The 20,953-nt window shown below is 40.6% G+C and overlaps 3 protein-coding genes across 3 annotated transcripts in view; 2 read left to right on the plus strand and 1 right to left on the minus strand.

The window, feature by feature from the left end:
* The window catches only part of LOC139370044 (zinc finger protein 345-like), a 637,497-nt gene that overhangs the window by 259,747 nt on the left and 356,797 nt on the right, over positions 1-20,953 (minus strand). The gene's annotated exons all lie outside the window — the stretch shown is intronic.
* LOC139370042 (zinc finger protein 678-like) overlaps positions 1-20,953 on the plus strand; it is a 267,317-nt gene that overhangs the window by 40,384 nt on the left and 205,980 nt on the right. The window contains exon 7 of the mRNA XM_071109343.1: positions 10,470-10,490. Within this exon, the coding sequence (XP_070965444.1) occupies positions 10,470-10,490 (21 nt within the window). The remainder of the gene's footprint in view (positions 1-10,469; positions 10,491-20,953) is intronic.
* Positions 16,323-20,947, plus strand: LOC139369975 (uncharacterized). The gene is made up of 9 exons (XM_071109257.1): positions 16,323-16,650; positions 17,241-17,440; positions 19,048-19,222; positions 19,347-19,491; positions 19,627-19,728; positions 19,825-19,972; positions 20,087-20,373; positions 20,472-20,679; positions 20,774-20,947. Exons 1-9 carry the CDS (start codon positions 16,323-16,325, stop codon positions 20,945-20,947), a joined length of 1,767 nt encoding a protein of 588 aa, XP_070965358.1.

Below are 20,953 nucleotides of genomic sequence, written 5' to 3' on the forward strand. Positions count from 1 at the left end.
AATACTAAACTCTGTTGTTCTCTCTGAGCTCAGAAATAAAGAATCTTGGTTTGACTTGGACTCCAGCAGATCCTTATATTATAATATCCACTACAACTCACCCACAGATTGCTGTTTCATGATTGTCTCAATGAAGAGTTCCTCATTCCACTTTCCTGTGGGCTTTTACAAGCCTCCCACTGGTTGAATAAACATTGTTTCCACGTCAAATTAAAAAACATGCTTAACATTGATGAACCTTCACTATCTTCATCCCTAAACTAGCAACATTAACTATTGTCTATAGTTATTCTCAATGACATTCCTGGCCTTCTGAAATCCTAGCTAAATACAATGTTCCCACCCGTTTTCATGTCTTTGGTTATGCAAACATTTGTTTATTCGATTATATTTCTCATTAAGATGAATATAGTTTTAATTCTATATGGGTCACGCATTGCTTTGGTCATGTGGTCCCTTATGGGTCAATGATTTTAATTAGAATATAGCAATGATGCTCTCTCCTCAATCACTTACAGTTTCTTTGGAAAGTATTCAGACCCCTTGACTTGTAGGTTTAGGTCATCAGTAAAGGGGACCTCTTAAATATTACAATGACCCTTTCAAAGACAGACATCCCCCGGACCTCCCCCTATAACTATTTTTAAAAGGGTAAAATGATCTGTTTTCTATAGCATTAAGGTCAGGGCGTGGTGATGCCCACTCCAATACCTGGACTTTGTTGTCCTTAAGCCATTTTGCCACAACTTTGGAAGTATGCTTGGCGTCATTGTACATTTGGAAGACCCATTTGCGACCAAGCTTTAACTTCCTGACTGATGTCTTGAGATGTTGCTTCAATATATTAACATAATTTTCACCCATGATGCCATCTATTTTGTGAAGTGCCCCAGTCCTTCCTCCAGCGAAGCACCCCCACAACATGATGCTGCCACCTGTGTGCTTCACGGTTGAGATGGTGTTCTTCGGCTTGCAAGCATCCCCCTTTTTCCTCCGATCATAACGATGGTCATTATGGCCAAACAGTTCTATTTTTGTTTCATCAGACCAGAGGACGCCTTCAGGCGTTTGGAAATCGCTCCCAAGGATGAACCAGACTTGTGGAGGTCTACCATTTTTTCCTGAGATCTTGGCAGATTTGTATTTATTTTCCCATGATATCATGTAAAGAGGCACTGAGTTTCAAGGTAGGTCTTGAAATACATTCACAGGTGCTCTTCCAATTAACTCAAATGATGTCAATTAGCCTATCAGAAGCTATAGACATAATCTTCTGGAATTTTCCAAGGCTGTTTAAAGGCACAGTCAATTTAGTGTATGTAAACTTCTGACCCACTGGGATTGTGTAATAATCTGTCTGTAAACAATTGTTGGAAAAATGACTTGTGTCATTAACACAGATGTCCTAACCGACTTGCCAAAACTATTGTTTGTTAACAAGACATTGGTGGAGTGGTTGAAAATGAGTTATAATGACTCCAACCTAAGTGTATGTAATCTTTAGCTTCAACTGTAAATAATGTATCCTTCACTATCTATTCTTCACTATATATTGCATCTTAGCTGCTGTGTTTCTGCTCATCCATGTTTTATACTTCTATATTTCCCATTCCTTTACTGGATTATGTGTATTAGGTTTAGTTGTGGAATTTGTTAGATATTATCTGTTTGATACTGCTGCACTGTCGGATCTAGAAGCACAAGCATTTCACTACACTCACAATAACATCTGCTAACCATGTGTATGTGACCAATAACATCTGCTAACCATGTGTATGTGACCGATAACATCTGCTAAACATGTGTATGTGACCAATAACATCTGCTAACCATGTGTATGTGACCAGTAACATCTGCTAACCATGTGTATGTGACCAATAACATCTGCATGTCACCAATAACATCTGCTAACCATGTGTATGTGACCAATAACATTTGATTTGATCAAAACACACTGTGGCTTTGACTTCAAGAAGAGAATGGGCTGATGGGTGGTGGTGCTACTCTATAGGTAAGGCTGTCCAATATGAATGTTCAATACACACAATAGGTTGATCGGTAGCTAGTTAGCTAGCTGCTACAGTCCAATATGAATGTTCAATACACTCAATAGGTTGATCAGTAGCCAGCTAGCTGCTACGTCTTTAGCCGGACAGCTAGCTAACACGGCTAGCTATCAACAAAGTCAAAATGGACTCCAGGCCTGGTGGTGGCAGTAGTGCAAATACAACCACTGTTTACCGGAGCTTCCTGAGTGAAAAATAATTTGGCTATATAAAGAGGGCACGACAAACCCTATTCCCCCTCAGGAGACTGAAAAGGTTTGGCATGGGTCCTCAGATCACAACGCAGGGCCAGACGGATTACCAGGACGTGTACTCCGAGCATGCGCTGACCAACTGGCAACTGTCTTCACTGACATGTTCAACCTCTCCCTGTCTGTAATACCAACATGTTTCAAGCAGACCACCATAGTCCCTGTGCCCAAGAACACCAAGGTAACCTACCTAAATGACTACCGACCCATGTCACTCACGTATGTAGCCATGAAGTGCTTTGAAAGGCTGGTCATCTCTGTGAAGATGGGAGAACCTTCCAGGACAACCACCTGTGATTGCAGAATTATGCTGTGAGGAAATTCCTAAAAACATGTTTTTGCTTTGTCATTATGGGTTATTGTGATGTCATTATGGGTTATTGTGATGTCATTATGGGTTATTGTGATGTCATTATGGGTTATTGTGATGACGGAAAAACTTAATTGAATCTATTTTAGAATAAGGCTGTAACGTAACAAAATCTGGATTTCCGAATGCTGTCCTCTCCAAATGTAGCTGTATTTTATTGGTTGGAATTGTTTTAAGATGGCCATACTGTGGATTATTTAGCTGTTTGATGTTTAATTCTAGGACCCCTTTAGGTATAAATATATATATATATATATATATATATATGTGTAATACCAGTCAAAAGTTTGGACACTTAAAAACCTTGAAAAGAAAAATCCAGTTATAAACGTGTTTTCAATGCATTTCTATGGGCAATATTAGTAAAGCCCAAATTAAATATTTAATTTATTTATTTATATGTATATACAGTACCAGTCAAAAGTTTGGACACACCTACTCATTCCAGAGATTTTCATTATTTTTACTTTTTTCTGCTTTGTAGAATAATAGTGAAGACATCAAAACTATGAAATAACATATATAGAATCATGTAGTAACCAGAAAAGTGTTAAACAAATCTGAATATATTTTATGTTTGAGAGTCTTCAAAGTAGCCACCCTTTGCCTTGATGACAGCTTTGCACTCTTGGTAATGTAGAGAAAAGTTAAAATAAAGAAAAACCCTGCAATGAGTTGGTGTGTCCAAACTTCTGACTGGTACTGAATATATATTTATATATATATATTTAAATCAAATATTGAATTTGGGCTTTACTAATATTGCCCATAGAAATGCATTGAAAAACACATTTAATAACTGGAAAAAAATACATATATTTGTTTTAAGTAATAAGGTTTTGAAGTGTCTGTCCTATATCTAGGCAATATAAGAAAGCTCAGGTAATATTTTATGTTGTTTTACATATATTTAACCCCTTATTTTTGGGGGCACAAAACTACCTCCGTACTTCCATGTGTGTGTATAGGTTACCTTCAAATGAGTTCCGATGATCAACATAGAGAACACACTTTCACAACCCTCCCAAACCTCTCTACAACATCCCCAACAAACACCTTCACAACCCTCCCAAACCTCTCTACAACATCCCCAACAAACACCTTCACAACCCTCCCAAACCTCTCTACAACATCCCCAACAAACACCTTCACAACCCTCCCAAACCTCTCTACAACATCCCCAACAAACACCTTCACAACTCTCCCAAACCTCTCTACAACATCCCCAAACACCTCCACAACCCTCCCAAACCTCTCTACAACATCCCCAACAAACACCTTCACAACCCTCCCAAACCTCTCTACAACATCCACAAACACCTTCACAACCCTCCCAAACCTCTCTACAACATCCTGACATCTGAAGATATCAGTGGTCACTCTTCATCAAGAGCAGGTATCATGAATCTCTCATCTCAGACATTACAACTAATGTGCTGTGAGATTAAATGCTGTAATGTTGGAGGAAATCAGTTGTAACTGTTCATGCAATGGACAAATCTTTCTCTCTCTAGATTGTCCTCCATTAGACTCTCCTGGTGCAGGACAGAGTCAGAGTGCTGGTAATTTTCATGTCTACTGATTTCAATGGTCTCAGAAGTGATGCGTAGCACCAGATTTAGCCAACAGCTCATTTACATCTGTCCAAGGGAAGATTTGAGGCCATCTAGATGTGTCTCTCTGAGGCCCACCGGAAGTGATGCAACATTTGAGGTTTTGTAGAGAGCTGCTGCTGACACCATGTCCTCTGTTGCTATGGTTACTCTGATCACTTTCTTACTCAGTCTCTCCTTTATTATGTATCTTCTGTCTGTCAGCTGACAGACCCTACCAACCAATTTACCAACCTTTCAACCTACCTTACCAAAATCCTTTTCGGGTTACTTTGTGCAATTTCCCCTTGAAAACATACGCTAATCTAACAGCTTGTAGCTCAGGCCCAGAAGCAAAGATATGTAAATTATTGGTACCAAAGAAAACACTCTGAAGTTTGTGTAAATGTGAATTGAATGTAGGAGAATATAACACAATAGATCTGGTAGAAGAAAATACACAGGCGTTTCTCTGTTCTTTTAATGTTGTCGCATCTTTAAAATAAACAAGAACAGCCAAACATTCAGTTATGATACTGGGGCTAATTTCAAATAAGAACATAAGTAGGCAACAGTATTTGACCAAAGTTTCAGACAGATACTTTCAGGAATGAGTGAGGTGCATGCCATTGAGCATGAAGTCACCCAGGTGTCCCTCACAAGTTTCCCAAATGTACCGAATTGGAACATCGAAACATTGATGCAAATAACTATATACAAAATACAAAAAATGATTCAAACATACCCGGAAAAATTGAAGAAAAAAAAGGAATATTTAAAAAAATGGAAAATAACAAGGGTAACTATTTACACTCAATGTTCAATAATGTGAAGACCCTCTACACAATATTGTGCTGCTGATGCCATAGCCCATAGCAGTCTCTTTCTGCTGTGAAGCAGAGGGTCACTGAACAGGTGGTGCAGCCAACAGAGGATTTCTTTTTGCAAAGAGCACAACGAAGCCTCCTTACTAAGCCCCTTTTGCACTCATTCCTGCCTGCAATAAGGAATTTAAGCATGTGCACACCACTGGTTGATGGAGCAGAAGGGACAGAGGTAGAGGGGAATGAAGGTGCTACAGTGCTGTAGCTAGCAAGCTCCTGGATGAGCTGCTCCCTGAATGCTAGCTGTGAGATGGGGGGCTGTCCACAGCTCTTGGCCATTTCCTTCTGGAGGATGAAGGCATTCACCACAGCAATGTCAATGAAATGATAAAACAATGTCTTGTACCATTTCATGTTTTTGTGGAGAACATTATAGTATCCTATCAGCGCATATGATAGGCCCACACCTCCCCCCATGCTCTTGTTGTAGTCCTTTACTGCAGTTGGAATGGAGACATTTTTGGTGGTCCATGCCCCTGAAGCGTCCTTCACACGCCTGACGACGTGATCACCACTGAAGGACTTGTGGATAGTGGAGCACATCGCCATCTCTCTGGTGTCCATCCACTTCACAAACAGCAGGCCATCTTCACGGATCCATCTCATGGTACCCCGCTCAGCCTGCTTAGGCATGTCGTTCACCCTGGTTTTCGGAAAGCCCACTCTGTTGGTCTGAATGGTGCCACAGGCCCACATCTCCAGCTTCCTCAGGTCTGTGAACAGGGTAGGGCTTGTGTAAAAGTTATTCACAAACAGTTTGTAGCCCTTCCCTAGCAGCTGAAAATCTAATAACTGCATAACGGAGTCATAGCTAAATCCCTTACCGGTCGCACAACTGTTCTTACCCTCATAGACAAAAAAATTGCACGTGTATGCACTCGCAGAATCGGCCAAAACAAACAGTTTGTAACCCAATTTAGTCGGTTTGTTACGCATGTAGTGTTTTAGGCCATTTCTGGCATTTGAGGCTACCATCCTCTCATCTATGGAAAGGTTCTGGGCAGGCTGAAAATAAGTATTACAGGCCTCAATGATGTCGAGGTAGAGAGGTTTAATTTTGCAGAGCTTATCAAACCTTGCCGTGCCTCGTTTCGTCTCGTTGTCCTTATCAACTTCTGGGTCACTGATATGAAGCGCCCCTGAGATTGTCAGAAACCTTTTGCACGACATGACCGTGGTGGGGAAAGGCAGTTGATAGAGGGGTGCAGATTTCCAGTAGTCCTTCAGGGTTTTTAGCTTCACAAGACCCATGTAAATGACCATAGAGAAGTAACAAAAAAGATCTGACCTGGAAATGGGCTTCCATGTCTCTTTCCTGCCTTCCTGCTTCTTAGTTCCGTACTTATTAGTGTTCAACACCAGGGAATCAACAACTGCCGAGGTGAAAAACAGCTGAAAAAGTTGCATGGGGCTGTACTTGGCGTTCATGTCCAGCTGAGGACCTGGTGGCCTCTTTGGTCTGAAAATTGGAGGCGGTGGAGCCACATCCTCCTCCAGCACAGAGTGCCAACGACCCTCCTCCGCACTGCCAGCAGGTTCCACACTTCCCTTCCTCCGCTTCTTTGTCACCGGCTCCACACCTCTTGATGGCCGGGCGGATGGACCAGCTTCAGTGGGGGATTTGCACCTTGGCAGTATGGGCTCCCAATCAGAATCGCTGGGACTGTGAAATAAAGACACAGATTATATATAGAGTAAGTAAACATCCACTAAGGTGAGGTGTTGTATTTTATCTAAACATGGAATGGACATGTAAAAATATATGTAATATATACAGACACACAGATACACCCACAATGTAGAGCAATGTTTACTTTATACATATGTGTACTTTATATTTCATGTCATATTTTATATCTGGCAAAAAATATAAAAATATCTGAAACAACTCAAATGAATAATATTTAATATTATTCATTTCAAACAACGTTACTCACCAATCCAACACAGAATCTTCTCCATTTAGAGTCAAAAGAATAGTCACTGTCTGGTCTGACTCATCTTGTAGTAATTCACTCTCACTATCTCTATCAATCTCATCAATGATATCGTGTAGATCTGTATACTTTGTCTTCGATTTTAAAGATTTACTTGCCATAATTATTCTCTGAAATGCTGCACGTAACCAGCGTGGCCTCGTAGAGTTTTCAATGGCGAATGGTTGTGTCTATACGCTTGAGTTTCCCACAAACGATAGTCTTCCTGGATAGAACCATCACATGTTGTCGTTTACCTGAGCTCATTGGCTATCTACCCAGCTAGATTTCAAGACGATCAGTGGTCATTGGTCCGAAATACAGTCAATCAACGAAGAACATCATTGGTGCGCAATTAGGTCATTGTTTGCCGTGTTCAAATCAGTTCCTTTCGGTCATTATGTCCCGGAAAAGAACCATGAAGTGTGGTTGTTTTACTAACAAACAGAGGATTGCAATGAAACCAAACATGACTCGATAAACGTCCGTTTAGACTTAAAATAATGTCTGCGAGTATAACAGAATGGATATGGCAGGTGAAAACGAGGAAAATCCAACCAGGAAGTACTATTATTTTGAAAGGCTGTTTTTCCATTGAAAGCCTATCCACCAAACAAAGACTTAAGACATAGCAGAGACACCCATAACCACATCAGCTGGTCTTATCAATGGATTAAAGTCAATTTTTTTCCAGGCAAGGGGTCGCTGAGGTCCTGGTTACAGATAACGCTCCCCAGTTCTCTGCGAGCTCCTTTTCTGCTTTTGCCGCAGAATATGACCAGTAGCCCCTACCATGCACATAGTAATGGTGAGGCAGAGAGAGCTGTGAAAGCAGTCAAGGGACTGCTGAAAAAAGAACAAGGATCCATACAGGGCTCTGTTAGCTTACAGAGTTACACCACTGCATCATGGGCTGTCGCCTGCCGAGCTCCTGATGGGCAGGAGGCTGCGTTCCCCATTGCCTTTCTCGCCGGCTCAGCTTAAACCCCGATGGCCTAACAGGAAGGCCTTCGCTGAGAGGGACAAACGGCTGAAACAAACGCAAACTGGAGACTTTAAATCGGAGACACCGTGCTAAGGAGAGGCCAGAGCTGACCGAAGGTCAACGTGTGTGGATTACAAACTCAAAGACACCAGCAATAGTGCTGAGGAAAGCGGATGCCCCACGCTCCTATGTGGTGGACACAGGCTCAGAAGAGGTACGAAGGAACAAAACACACCTCAGAGCTCTTCCAGATCTACCAGCCACACAGACTGAGGCCACAGAAAATGCACAAAAAGAAGGTGAAGGAGAGAGAATGCTCACAGAGCCACAAGCGCGCCCAGAAAGGGATGTGAAGCCACCAGTGGCTGAAAGACTATGTTACGTGGAGAAAACATACTGCTGGGGAACATACCCAGCAAAAAGAGACTGTACCTAAGTTAATGTTCATACTGTGTGATTGAATGCTTTCATATGGTTTCAGGATGGGAATTAGCATGTTAGAGAATAATACTGGTTTCCAAATTGCATTTCAGTTGTGCTTCAGTGGTTATGCATGTTGAGTTCTTGTTCATGGGAGAGGGGAAAATGTAGTAGGATGTCCCTTGGGGGTATCCGTACCTATGTAGGACATGCGAGGGTTAGGTTAATAAACAGGCTAGAACCTCGTTGTCGCGCCTCCTTATTTTAGATCATACTACAGTTTGACCTGTTTCTACAAACTTTTATTGTACTTTAAAAAAACTTTTTGTCTGGACTTTGTGCATTCGGATTACTGGACTAAACGTGCGAACAAAAAGGGTTTTTTTTGGTCATAAAGAGGGACATTATCGAACAAAACAAACATTTATTGTTTAACATGGAGACCTGGGAGTGACACCAGATGATCAGAGGTAAGTGATTCATTTTAATCGCTATTTCTGACTTTTGTGACACCTCTCCTTGGTTGGAAAATGGCTGTATGGTTCTGTGGCTAGGGGCTGACCTAACAATTGTTTGGCGTGCTTTCGCCGTAAAGCCTATTTGAAACAGGACAATATGGCTGGATTTAAAGTGGTGTATAATACTTGTATGTTTGAGGAATTTTAATTATGGGATTTCTGTTGTTTTTAATCTGGCGCCCTGCAATTACACTGGCTGTTGTCGAGGTGGGACGCACTTGTACCAGAGAGGTTAACAAGAAATTTGTGGAGTGGTTGAAAAACGAGTTTTAAGGACTCCAAACTAAGTGTATGTAAACTTTGACTGTATGTGTGTGTGTGTGTGTGTGTGTATGTATATATAAATAAATATGCAACCATTTAAACAACTGCATTAGCATGAGAAGTAAAAACTTGTTTTACTTACTCAAAACTCTGGTCACTCGCAGAGTCCTCATCCATTCCTTCTGTGTCACTCTGTTGGTCAATTTCTGCAATAATATCATCAAAATGATTATACTTGGACTGAGATTTAACTTTTCCACTCTTAGTAACCATGTTTAACTTTTTCAGACTTGAGAAGTCTGTAGAAGAGAATGAACTGCTGTGAAACGTAAACTACCGTGCATCTGGTTTCCTTTCACCAGAGAATGAACTCTGTTGTGCACAGCTCTAGCACGATGGCTGTTTGTCCTACAAACGGCGTTCACATACTGCTGGAAATCCCAGCTCATTGGCTATCTAGCTAGGTTTCAAAACGATAGGTGGTCATTGGTTCAAGAACCTTCATGGGCTAATTCAGGTCTTGTATAGCCAATACAAAATGTAGAATTATAAAACATGTTTGGTTGCCTTCTAGAGTGTCTGAGGATTGCACAGAAACCGAACTTGACCGTGTTAAGCTATGTTTGATTGCTAACAATTTGATTTCATAAAATTGTTTTGTTGCAAGTTGAAAGAGTCAGAATTCATGCAGAATACTGTTTACAACACGGATTGTGTTAGGATATACATGTCCTTTTGTCAATTAAAATAACATTACATTTATCATAAATACAGTGTAGACATTGCTAATGTTGTAGCGGAAAATGGCTGATTATCTACATAGAGGCCCATTATTATCTACAGAGGCCCATTATTATCTATACAGAGGCCCATTATTATCTACATAGGCCCATTATTATCTACAGAGGCCCATTATTATCTATATAGAGGCCCATTATTATCTATACAGAGGCCCATTATTATCTACAGAGGCCCATTATTATCTACAGAGGCCCATTATTATCTATACAGAGGCCCATTATTATCTATACAGAGGCCCATTATTATCTACAGAGGCCCATTATTATCTACACAGAGGCCCATTATTATCTACATAGAGGCCCATTATTATCTACATAGAGGCCCATTATTATCTACATAGAGGTCCATTATTATCAACCATCAGTCCTGTGTTCCAATGGCACGTTGTGTTAGCTAATCCAAGTTTTATCATTTTAAAATGCGAATCGAACATTAGAAAACGCTTTTGCAATTATGGTAGCACAGCTGAAAACTGTTGTTCTGATTAAAGAAGCAATAAAACTGGCCTCCTGTAGACTAGTTGAGTATCTGGAGCATAAGCATTTGTGGCTTTGATTGTCGATGTTATTTTAATGGACCAAAAAAATGATTTTCTTTCAAAAACAAGGACATTTCTAAGTGACCCCAAACTTTTCAACGGTAGTGTAAATATAGAAATACATGTTTAACATTTGCACCAATTGATTGGTGAAAAGAACAGGTGGCTAAGTCAAACAAGATTTTTATTAGTTGGGGACAGCCCCACTGGTAAAAGATACTAGTCCATCTTCATGTCAACTAACAGAACTCTGCTGGTTGTCCTGGTAACAGATACCAGTGGGAAGATCTATTATATTTGTTCAAACTAAACTACAGCACTTACTTTGAGTCAAATCTGATCCTTTCTTCTCTTCTCCTCCTCTCACAGTTCCACTCAGCCCCATTGTTTTCCTGCAGTCCATCAGCAGCACAGACAACCTCTTCCTACCCAGCAGTAAGGTGCTACCAGGAGAGGTACGAAACGGGGACTCCGGGAGGGCGGAGGGGCTAGCATTGTCCTGGTAACCATAAAGAGGGGACACAGACACATATCATTATGGATGCTGAAGTCACTGTTGAAAAAGTGCTTTACAGAAGCCCAGACCAGACCCTGAGAGCAAGCTGTATGCTAGACCAGACCAAGCTGTACCATCTGGTGTTCTGATCTGGAGAGACTCTTCTCTACTTCGTCAGCATCAGGATGTTGTTGAGGCTCCCCAGAGGATCCACAATAGTCATGTCTGTCTCCTGTGTGAATGAGAACATCAAAAATATGGTAAACTTATCAACTTCTATTGCAATCACAGAGTCTTACAGGAGGAATGAATACATATCTAAAAGGGGACTAAATTAGACACTTTAATTGTGTTTTTTTATATATTTGTGATCAGTGGTGTAAAGTACTTCAGTAAAAATACTTTAAAGTACTATTTAAGTAGCTTTCCGGGGAATCTGTACTTTACTATTTTTGACTAATTGTACTTTTACTTCACTACATACATAAAGAAAATGTACTTTTTACTCCATACATTTCCCTGACACCCAAAAGTACTCATTACATTTCAAAGGCTTAGCAGAACAGGAAAATGGTCCAATTCACTCACTAATCAAGAGAACATCCCTGGTAATCATTACTGGCTCTGATCTGGCGGACTCACTAAACACACGTTTCATTTGTAGATTGTCAGAGAGTTGGAGTGTGTCCCTGGCTATCCGTCAATAAAATAAAAACAAACAAGAAAATGGCACCACCTGGTTTGCTTAATATAAGGAATTTGAAATGATTTATATACTTTTGATACTTCAGTATATTTTAACTTTTACTCAAGTAGTATTTTACTGGGTGGCTCACTTTTACTTGCGTACTTTTCCCACCACTGTGATGCAAATGTAAAAAGGGCCGTTCCACAAAATGGGTGCATTTTGCGTCCACTTGATATTTTAAGTAGAAATGCACTATATATTATATTTTAAAACCCGGCTATACTAGAATAAGTGCACTTTAATATAGACCACATAGAGAATTCAATAAATCCATTTTTGAAGTTCCAAAAATATATGTACCGATGGCAGATTGCCCCTTAATAAACAATTCCTACAGTACTGAACAACATATTCAAGTGTAGAACTTCAGTATAATGCCCCTTTAAAAACAACTGCATAGTTTGTGCCCGTTTTTAAGACAGTACTCACTGGTGGTAATCGGATCTTCAGTCTCATTTTTCACTCCCAAAACGTCTTCCTCTTTTATTGAGATTTCCTCCTCTTTTACTCCAAAAGGGTCTTCCTCCTCTTTCAATTTTACGGCATCTTCCTCCTTTTTGATTCTGAAAGCTTCTACGTCTTTTTCCACTTTGACAACCTCGTTCCCATATTCCTCTTTCACTATAATATCATCCTCTTGTTTCAATGTGATAGCCTCCTTATTCATTCTTCTAGCTTCTTTGCCTCCTTTCACCAGTTTCTTTCTCCGTCTAGATTAGTGAGTTTATGCTCCGGGAGATTAGCCTAGTGCAGTATCAATGTAACACATTTGCTAATTTAACAAGCAAATTACGTTTAAATGAACCAGTAGATATGTAAACAGAATTATGTTGAAAACACTAAGAGTAATATACACAAGATTGGTCTAAAGAGCTCCAATGTTTCGGTTTTAGGTTTGCTAGCAAAGCACAGCGTGGTTAAATCAGAAGCCTTTTGTCGCGGTCGAAGAAGCCTCCTGTCCCGTCCACTAGAATATACGTCACGCAAGAAGCATCACCTGAAAAATTCATATCGCCATCTGCTGACTGGAGTGGGTAACGCAGACTGGAAAATATGAATTACAACGTTCAGTCTGGCAAGCAATGTCATAAGAAGTCATTTAAAAATAACCAGATGTTATGTTCTTACTTCTTACAGCCAATACTTTCCTCCAGGATTGGCCTGCCTATTAAGCAGGATTAGGTATGTATATAGACTCTCTTTTTTTTCTACTGTGTTATTGACTTGTTAATTGTTTACTCCATGTGTAACTCTGTGTTGTCTGTTCACACTGCTATGCTTTATCTTGGCCAGGTCGCAGTTGTAAATGAGAACTTGTTCTCAACTAGCCTACCTGGTTAAATTAAAGGTGACAGATAGAATAGTGTGGCATACTCTGAGCTGCATTGACCAAGGCTCATCGCGAACAACACATAACACATAACCTATGGTGGCATATGGGCTATTTAGGCGAGTGTTGGTGTCTCCCATCTCCACAGAGGAACCCTAGATCTCTGTCAGAGTGACCATCAAGTTCTTGGTAACCTCCCAGACCAAGGCCCTTCTCCCCTGATTGCGCAGTTTGGCCAGGCGGCCAGCTCTAGGAAGAGCCTTGGTGGTTCCAAACTTTTCCTTTTAAGAACGATGGTAGCCACTGTGTTCTTTGGGAACTTCAATGCAGCATATTTTTTGTTGTTGTCTCCCTTCCCCATATCTGTGCCGGCGCTCTACGGACAATTCCTTCCACTTCATGGCTTGGTTTTTGCTCTGACTTGCGCTGTAAACTGTGGGACCTTATATAGACAGGTGTGTGCCTTTCCAAATCATGTCCAATCAACTGAATTTACCACAGGTGGACTCCAATCAAGTTGTAGAAACATCTCAAGGATGATCAATGGAAACAAGATGCACCTGAGCTCAATTTCGATTCTCGTAGCAAAGGGTCTGAATACTTATGTAAATAAGTTATTTCTGTTTAAAAATACATTTACATTTGTAATACTTTCTAAAGGCACTGTATGTATAAACATATTTTCCTTTGTTTTCCACTAACCCTATCACCCCTTCCCTGATTGGAGGAAACTAATGCACAACAACTTTCAGGCTTCTATGTCCAGCTTATACATACTATGTACATTTTACAGACAATGTGTTATACAATAGTTATATTTAGTTTGTTTTTAATCCTATCCTTCAGTTACCCTAAACCTCTCCCATCTATCTCTGAAGACCATCCAGTCCTATCCTTCAGTTACCCTAAACCTCTCCCATCTATCTCTGAAGACCATCCAGTCCTATCCTTCATTTACCCTAAACCTCTCCCATCTATCTCTGAAGACCATCCAGTCCTATCCTTCAGTTACCCTAAACCTCTCCCATCTATCTCTGAAGACCATCCAGTCCTATCCTTCAGTTACCCTAAACCTCTCCCATCTATCTCTGAAGACAACCCCATTTGATTTCTATTTGCCATATATTTTTAACTGTGCTGTTTCACAAAAGTTATTGACTTTTATATTCTCATAGTTGCTGCAGATAGTAAATTAAAAATAAACATGTTTGCTAAAAGTATTATTATATTATTGATCAATTCACTATGATTTTTCAAATCCCCCAGTAGTGCTGTCTGCAGAGTTAGCTCCAGGTAAATGTTGCCATTCCTTGACATGCGACCAAAACCAATACAATGTTCTATAAATGGGGGATACAATTAACCTCTCTGCAGATTTAGCTGCGAAGAGATATAATCATTAGATCATTTGTTTTAGTACTGTCCATATGTAGCTTGGTTGCAAGAATTTTATATAATTAGTAACCAGAATTGTTTTGTAGTATTATTTGTTCTGTCTTTTCTGGTGGATTAAACTGAAATTGCAACCAACTTTCTATGGCTTGTATTGTTATACAGCCCGACAGGATGCTTTCATTGTGCATCTGTAAAACTGTGTGAGGGTTTTAGGTGACAAGCCAAATTTCTTGTGCCTCCTGATGTTGAAGAGGCTCTGTTGCACCTTCTTCACCACAGTGTGTTCTTGGGGTCCTTTAATGCTGCAGAAGTGTTTTGGTACCCTTCCCAAGATTTGTGCCTCAACGTAATCCTGTCTCGATGTTCTACGGACAATTCCTTCGACCTCATGGCTTGGTTTTTGCTCTGACAGTCTCCTAGCAAGGGGTCTGAATAATTACTGTTATGTAAATAAGGTATTTCTGTTTTTTATCTTTTAATAAATTAGCTACATTTTCTAAAAACCTGTTTTTGCTTTCTCAGAATGGGGCATTGTGTAGATTGCTGATAGAGATAGATAGATAGAAAATCAATTTTAAAATAAGGCTGTAACTTAACAAAATGTGGAGAAAGTCAAGGGGTCTGAATACTTTACGAATGCACTGTACAAACATCACATTGAATATTCACCTCACTTTTGAAAAGCTCCATGAGGAAGAAAGGCTTCCTAGATTATCTTTTAGATGTTCTGTCTTCAGGATGTTCTGGGTTGATGGCTGTTTGAGAGGGAGGGGCAGTTGAGTGAGCTGGGGCCTTTTATTGCCCTGCCTCTGGGAGCCTGACAGCTTGTGACATGATGAGAGAGTGGAAGAGGGTCTACCTGTAAGATATTCAGGTAGGTGAATTTAACAATGACTTGCAGGCAGTGGGTTCAGAATAACTGATGACCAAAAAGGAATACAGATTATACCACCACCCAAAAGGGCACTTCGGAGACTGGAAGGGAAAAGGGGCATGTGCTCTACCAAGGTAGAGCCCTGTCTGTCCACGTCCTATCTGTCCTTAAACAAAGTGGGCACTGCTTCATGTGGCAACAGCAACACTCACCTAAATAGCCCATATGCCACTGGGTGAAAAAAGTTTTCATTATTTTTGGGCAGCATTATATGAGGTGTTATTATGTGTTCTTACCGATGAGCCTTGGTCTATTTAGCTAGGAATATGCCACCATTGTCAATCTGTCACCTAATCCTACCTAATGAGCAGGCCAGACCTGGTGGAAAGTATTGGCTGTAAGAAGTAAGAGAAAAAATAACATCTGGTTGTTTTTAAATGATTTCTTATGACATTGCTTGTCAGAATAAACATTGTAATAGAGATTTTTCTCCAGTCTGTGTTACCCACTCCAGTCAGCAGATGGCGATGTGAGTCTTTCAGGTGATGCTTCTTGCGTGACGTCTAATCTTAGTGAGCGGAACTGGAGGTGTTTTCAACAGCGACAACACAGACTTCTGATTCAACCACGCGATTGTTTGCCTGCGAACATAAAACCGAAACATTGAAGCGTTTAAGACAAATCTTGTGTATATTACTCTTGGTGTTTTAAACATAATTCTGTTTACCTATCTACTAGTTCATTGAAACGTGGATTGCTTGTTAAATTAGCAAATGTGTTAAATTGATATTGCACTAGGCTAATCTCCCGGAGCATGAGCTCACTAAGCTCAACGCAGATAGAAGCCCTGGTGAACGGAGAGGAAGAAGCTTTCAGGATGAAAAGGGAGGAAGAGGATACTATCACATTGAAAGAAGAAGAGGATGATATTACAGTGAAAGAGGAAGATGGGAAAGAGGTTGTCAGAGTGGAAGAGGAGGAAGTAGAAGCTTTCAGAATCAAAAAGGATGAAGATGCCATAACATTGAAAGAAGAGGAAGAACCTTTTGGAGTAAAAGAGGAAGAGGAGGCTATCTCAAAAAAAGAGGAGGAAGACGTTTTGGGAGTGAAAGCGGAGGAGACTGAAGATCCGATTAACACCAGTGAGTACTGTCTTCAAAACAGGGGCACAAAATATGCAGTTGTTGAACTAATGTGGGGTTTGAAAGGGGCATTCTACTGAAGTTATACACTTGAATATGTTGTTCAGACTCTTAAATTAGATGTATTGATTTCTCCATGTGGTCTACATTCAAGTTCCCCATCTAATATAACAGGCTTTTAAAATTCAATATTGGAGCATAATTTATACTTAAAATATCGAAGGGATGCAAAAGGAATCCATTTTGTGAAATGACCCTTTAACATTTACATCACAAACAATATTTTACGAAATCATGACAAAAGTGGTCAATTTTGGTGCTTTTAGACATATTCATGCCTCTTGTAAGACTCTGTGATTGCAATAGAAGATCATAAGTTTACCATCTGTTTGATGTTCTCATTCACACAGGAGAGAGACATGACTATGGTGGATCCTCTGCGGAGCCTCAACAACATCCTGATGCTGACGAGGCAGAGAAGTGTCTCTCCAGATCAGATCACCAGATGGTACAGCTTGGTCTGGTCTAGCATACAGCTTGGTCTGATCTAGCATACAGCTTGCTCTCTCTGGGTCTGGGTTTCTGTAAAGCATTTTATGTCAACCGTTACATCAGCATTCATAATGATGTGCGTCTGTCCCCTCTTTATGGTTACCAGGACAACATAAGCCCTTCCTCCCTCACGGAGTCCCCGTGTCATGCCTCTCCTGGTAGCACCTTACTACTGGGTATGAAGAGGTTGTCTGTGCTGCTGGTGGACTGCAGGAAAACAACGGGGCTGAGTGGAACTGTGAGAGGAGGAGAAGAAAGGATCAGATTTAACTCATCACAGTAAGTGCTGTAGTTTAGTTTGAACAAATATTATTGTTCTCTATTTTTAATTTTAATTTTACCATTATTTAACTAGGCAAGTCAGTTAAGAACAAATTCTTATTTTCAATGACTGCCTAGGAACAGTGGGTTAACTGCCTGTTCAGGGGCAGAACGACAGATTTGTACCTTGTCAGCTCGGGGGTTTGAACTTGCAACCTTCCAGTTACTAGTCCAACGCTCTAACCACTAGGCTACCCTCTACAGAGTCAATGTGGAGGCTATATACAATTTGACTTAATGACCAAAAGCACAATTCTATTTTGTAAACATGAGACAAGTGTACGAGGAGATGCCTGTTCTCTCATGAACTTTATGTAGCCTTTATTTGATGAGATATAATCCTTTTGAGACAGGATTGTGTCACCGATCTGGGGAAGTGGACCAAAGCATTTCTGCAGCATTGAAGGTCCTAAAGAACACAGTGGCCGTCATCATTCTTAAATGGAAAGTTTGGAACCACTAAGACCACCGCCCGGCCAAACTGAACAATTGGGGGAGGAGGGCCTTGGTCAGGGAGGTTACAGAGAACCCGATGGTCACTCTGACAGAGCTCAAGAGTTATTGTGTGGAGATGGGAGAACCTTCCAGAAGGACAACCATCTCTGCAGCACTCCACCAATTTGGCCTTTTTGGTAGAGTGGCCAGACAGAAGCCACTTCTCAGTAAAAGGCACATGAAAGCCTGCTTGGAGTTTGCCAAAAGGCACCTAAAGGACTCTCAGACCATGAGAAACAAGATTCTCTGATCTGATGAAACCAAGATTGAACTCTTTGGCCTGAATGCCAAGTGTCAGGTTTGGAGGAAACCTGGCACCATCCCTACAGTGAAGTGTGGTGGTGGCAGCATCATGGTGAGGGGATATTTTTCAGCGGCAGGGACTGGGAGACTAGTAAGGATCGAGGGAAAGATGAACGGAGCAAATTACAGAGAGATAATTGATGAAAACCTGCTCAAGAGCACTCAGGACCTCAGACTGGGGCAAAGGTTCACCTTCCAACAGGACAACGACCCTAAGTACACAGCGAAGACAACATAGAAGTGGCTTTGGGACAAGTCTCTGAAAGTCCTTGAGTGGCCCAGCCACTGCTGCATTAAGCTAATTTGAGCCTTTGTATCAATGTGCCAAGTAGGAGTAGAAACAAATATGCTGTTTGAACACACAGCAAAACAAGCCTGTTTTGGGGCTGCATATATCCCAAAATAGGAAAGTCACAGTTATATATGATACATGCTCTGTTCCAGGGTGCCCATACCTATAATTGGAGACTATTTGGGGAAAGTTTTGAGCTTTTTATACATTTTAAACACTCCCAGACTATTTAGACAAATAGGCCATGATTTGAACACACAGTAAAAACAAGCCTGTTTTAAGGCTGCATAGATCCATACATTGGACAGTCACAGTGATGTATCACAAATGCTCTGTTCCAGTGTGACTAGACCTATAATTTCAGAGCATTTTGGGAAAGTTTTGAGCTTTTTACAATTTTAAACACCCCCAGACATTTACACCCTCTTCCCCAGAATTTCAAGGGCCAGGGAGAGCTCACCGGCCGCCGCCGGAACCACAACGTATTCCAGGGCTTGGGCCCCTCTCTCGGGGCGAACCCATTCCAGGGCTTGGGCCCCTCTTTCGGGGCGAACCCATTCCAGGGCTTGGGCCCCTCTCTCGGGGCGAAAACAAAGAAGGATCCCTATTGTGTGCAGATTTTGCATGAAGAACCAGGAAAATATCTCTATACATCTCAGCAGAGTGTGCATGAAGACAGAATCAAAACAAAAGATTGATCAGGAAGTTCGTAATTCCCGCGATTCCATGATAGACCATCTTTGGCACGGCAGGATCATTGACTACAGAATACTCAACTCTATTGTGACACAACAGGACGCACTCCAACCTCTGATTAAGAATCGTGAACAAATGGGTCATTTTGTTACGAACAAGCCAGAAGACAAACAAATAACTGGGTAAGCTACTGTTTTACACTGATAAAATAATATATGTGCAAGTTACATGCTATTGGAACTCATTTGAACTTTTGTCCAATTATGTTTGATTGTAAAATAATATAAATGTTTTTGTTAATCTGTATGATATTTCAGCCAGGTGGAAGTGGCTCAAGTGTTGGCACCAACTACAGATGAAAATATAGATGGAGACTCAGACGTCAACATGGACGATGACCAGTCGGCGTTGTACCAACCGTAAGTAAATACAAATAGAAATCATCTCATTAACAAGTAGTACGTATAAGTATATAAGTAAACATGGATGTATGCTGCATACCAAATATTTTCCAGACCATTGAACCAGTCATGTGACACCACACTGAGAAAGGGGATGCAAAGCAGTGGTTTATACCAAAAGCACCCTCTGGATTGTGATCTGCTGGCTGGATTTGGGAAATATCTCCGCTACGACAACAACATTCCCAATTTCAAACAGGAGGTATGTACAGAAATGTTACTTTAATTGAACTGTTTACATATTTTAATGGGAATTAATAGATTTTAAAGTAGTTATTAACTATGTAGTTCATATTATTTTCATTTTCATGTACAGGTTGCAAATGTGTCAAGGTTTTTGTTTTACATGGACTCAAACAAACCATCGCTGGATTTTCTTAATAACTTGGAAAAAAGCAGATCATTTTTTACCAAGCTTGCAGACATTGGACAGAAGAAGCAAACCATTGCCAACTACATGAAGAATTTGAAGAGATTTATTCGCTACGTCATCACCATTACAGACAGAGCCGTGTTTGAGCAATGCAAGCATTTCCTCCTATGCTTGAATGAACTGCAGAAGTCCATGAGCAAGCAGGTGTCTCGGGAAATTACTGGGAAAGGGTATGTATTTCAACTTGATCCTCACAGAAATGTATTTTAAAATAAGTGTGTATTATCAACAATCTTAAATGAATGAGCGTATTATTGTTTTTCTGCAGATACATACAGATGGTGTCAGTTGCGAAGACACCAAAAGAATGTTGGGAACTTTTGAGGGTGGCGAAGAAGGAATTTGTGTGTATCATTGGGAAGGCCATGAATGAAGAATCCTTGCTGGAAACTGAACAACTGCATGTTCTGTACTACCTTGAGTCTCTGCTCATGCTGAAACATCTCCAGAGGGCTGGAGTGATCAAACATTTGACCGTAAGTTAACTAATGTCATAAATTTGCTATAATGTTGAATTGTATTTGCTTCTTTGGCATGTGTGTTATCAATATGTCACTGTTCCAATTGCAGCTGAGCGAATGGCTCTCAAGGAGCGCCTGCAAGTTGCCAGATGGGGAGAATTGGACTGTCATCGGTGTTAAGAAGCACAAAACAGCAATGCAGCAAGTTGCAACCATTTTGTTAGATGAGGAGGAAGATGCAGTAAGTATATTTACTACAATCTGTTATTGTGAATGTGATTGATTTAAT

The sequence above is a fragment of the Oncorhynchus clarkii genome, chromosome 17, assembly GCF_045791955.1.
Source record: "Oncorhynchus clarkii lewisi isolate Uvic-CL-2024 chromosome 17, UVic_Ocla_1.0, whole genome shotgun sequence".
In the NCBI taxonomy this organism is placed as follows: Eukaryota; Metazoa; Chordata; class Actinopteri; order Salmoniformes; family Salmonidae; genus Oncorhynchus; species Oncorhynchus clarkii.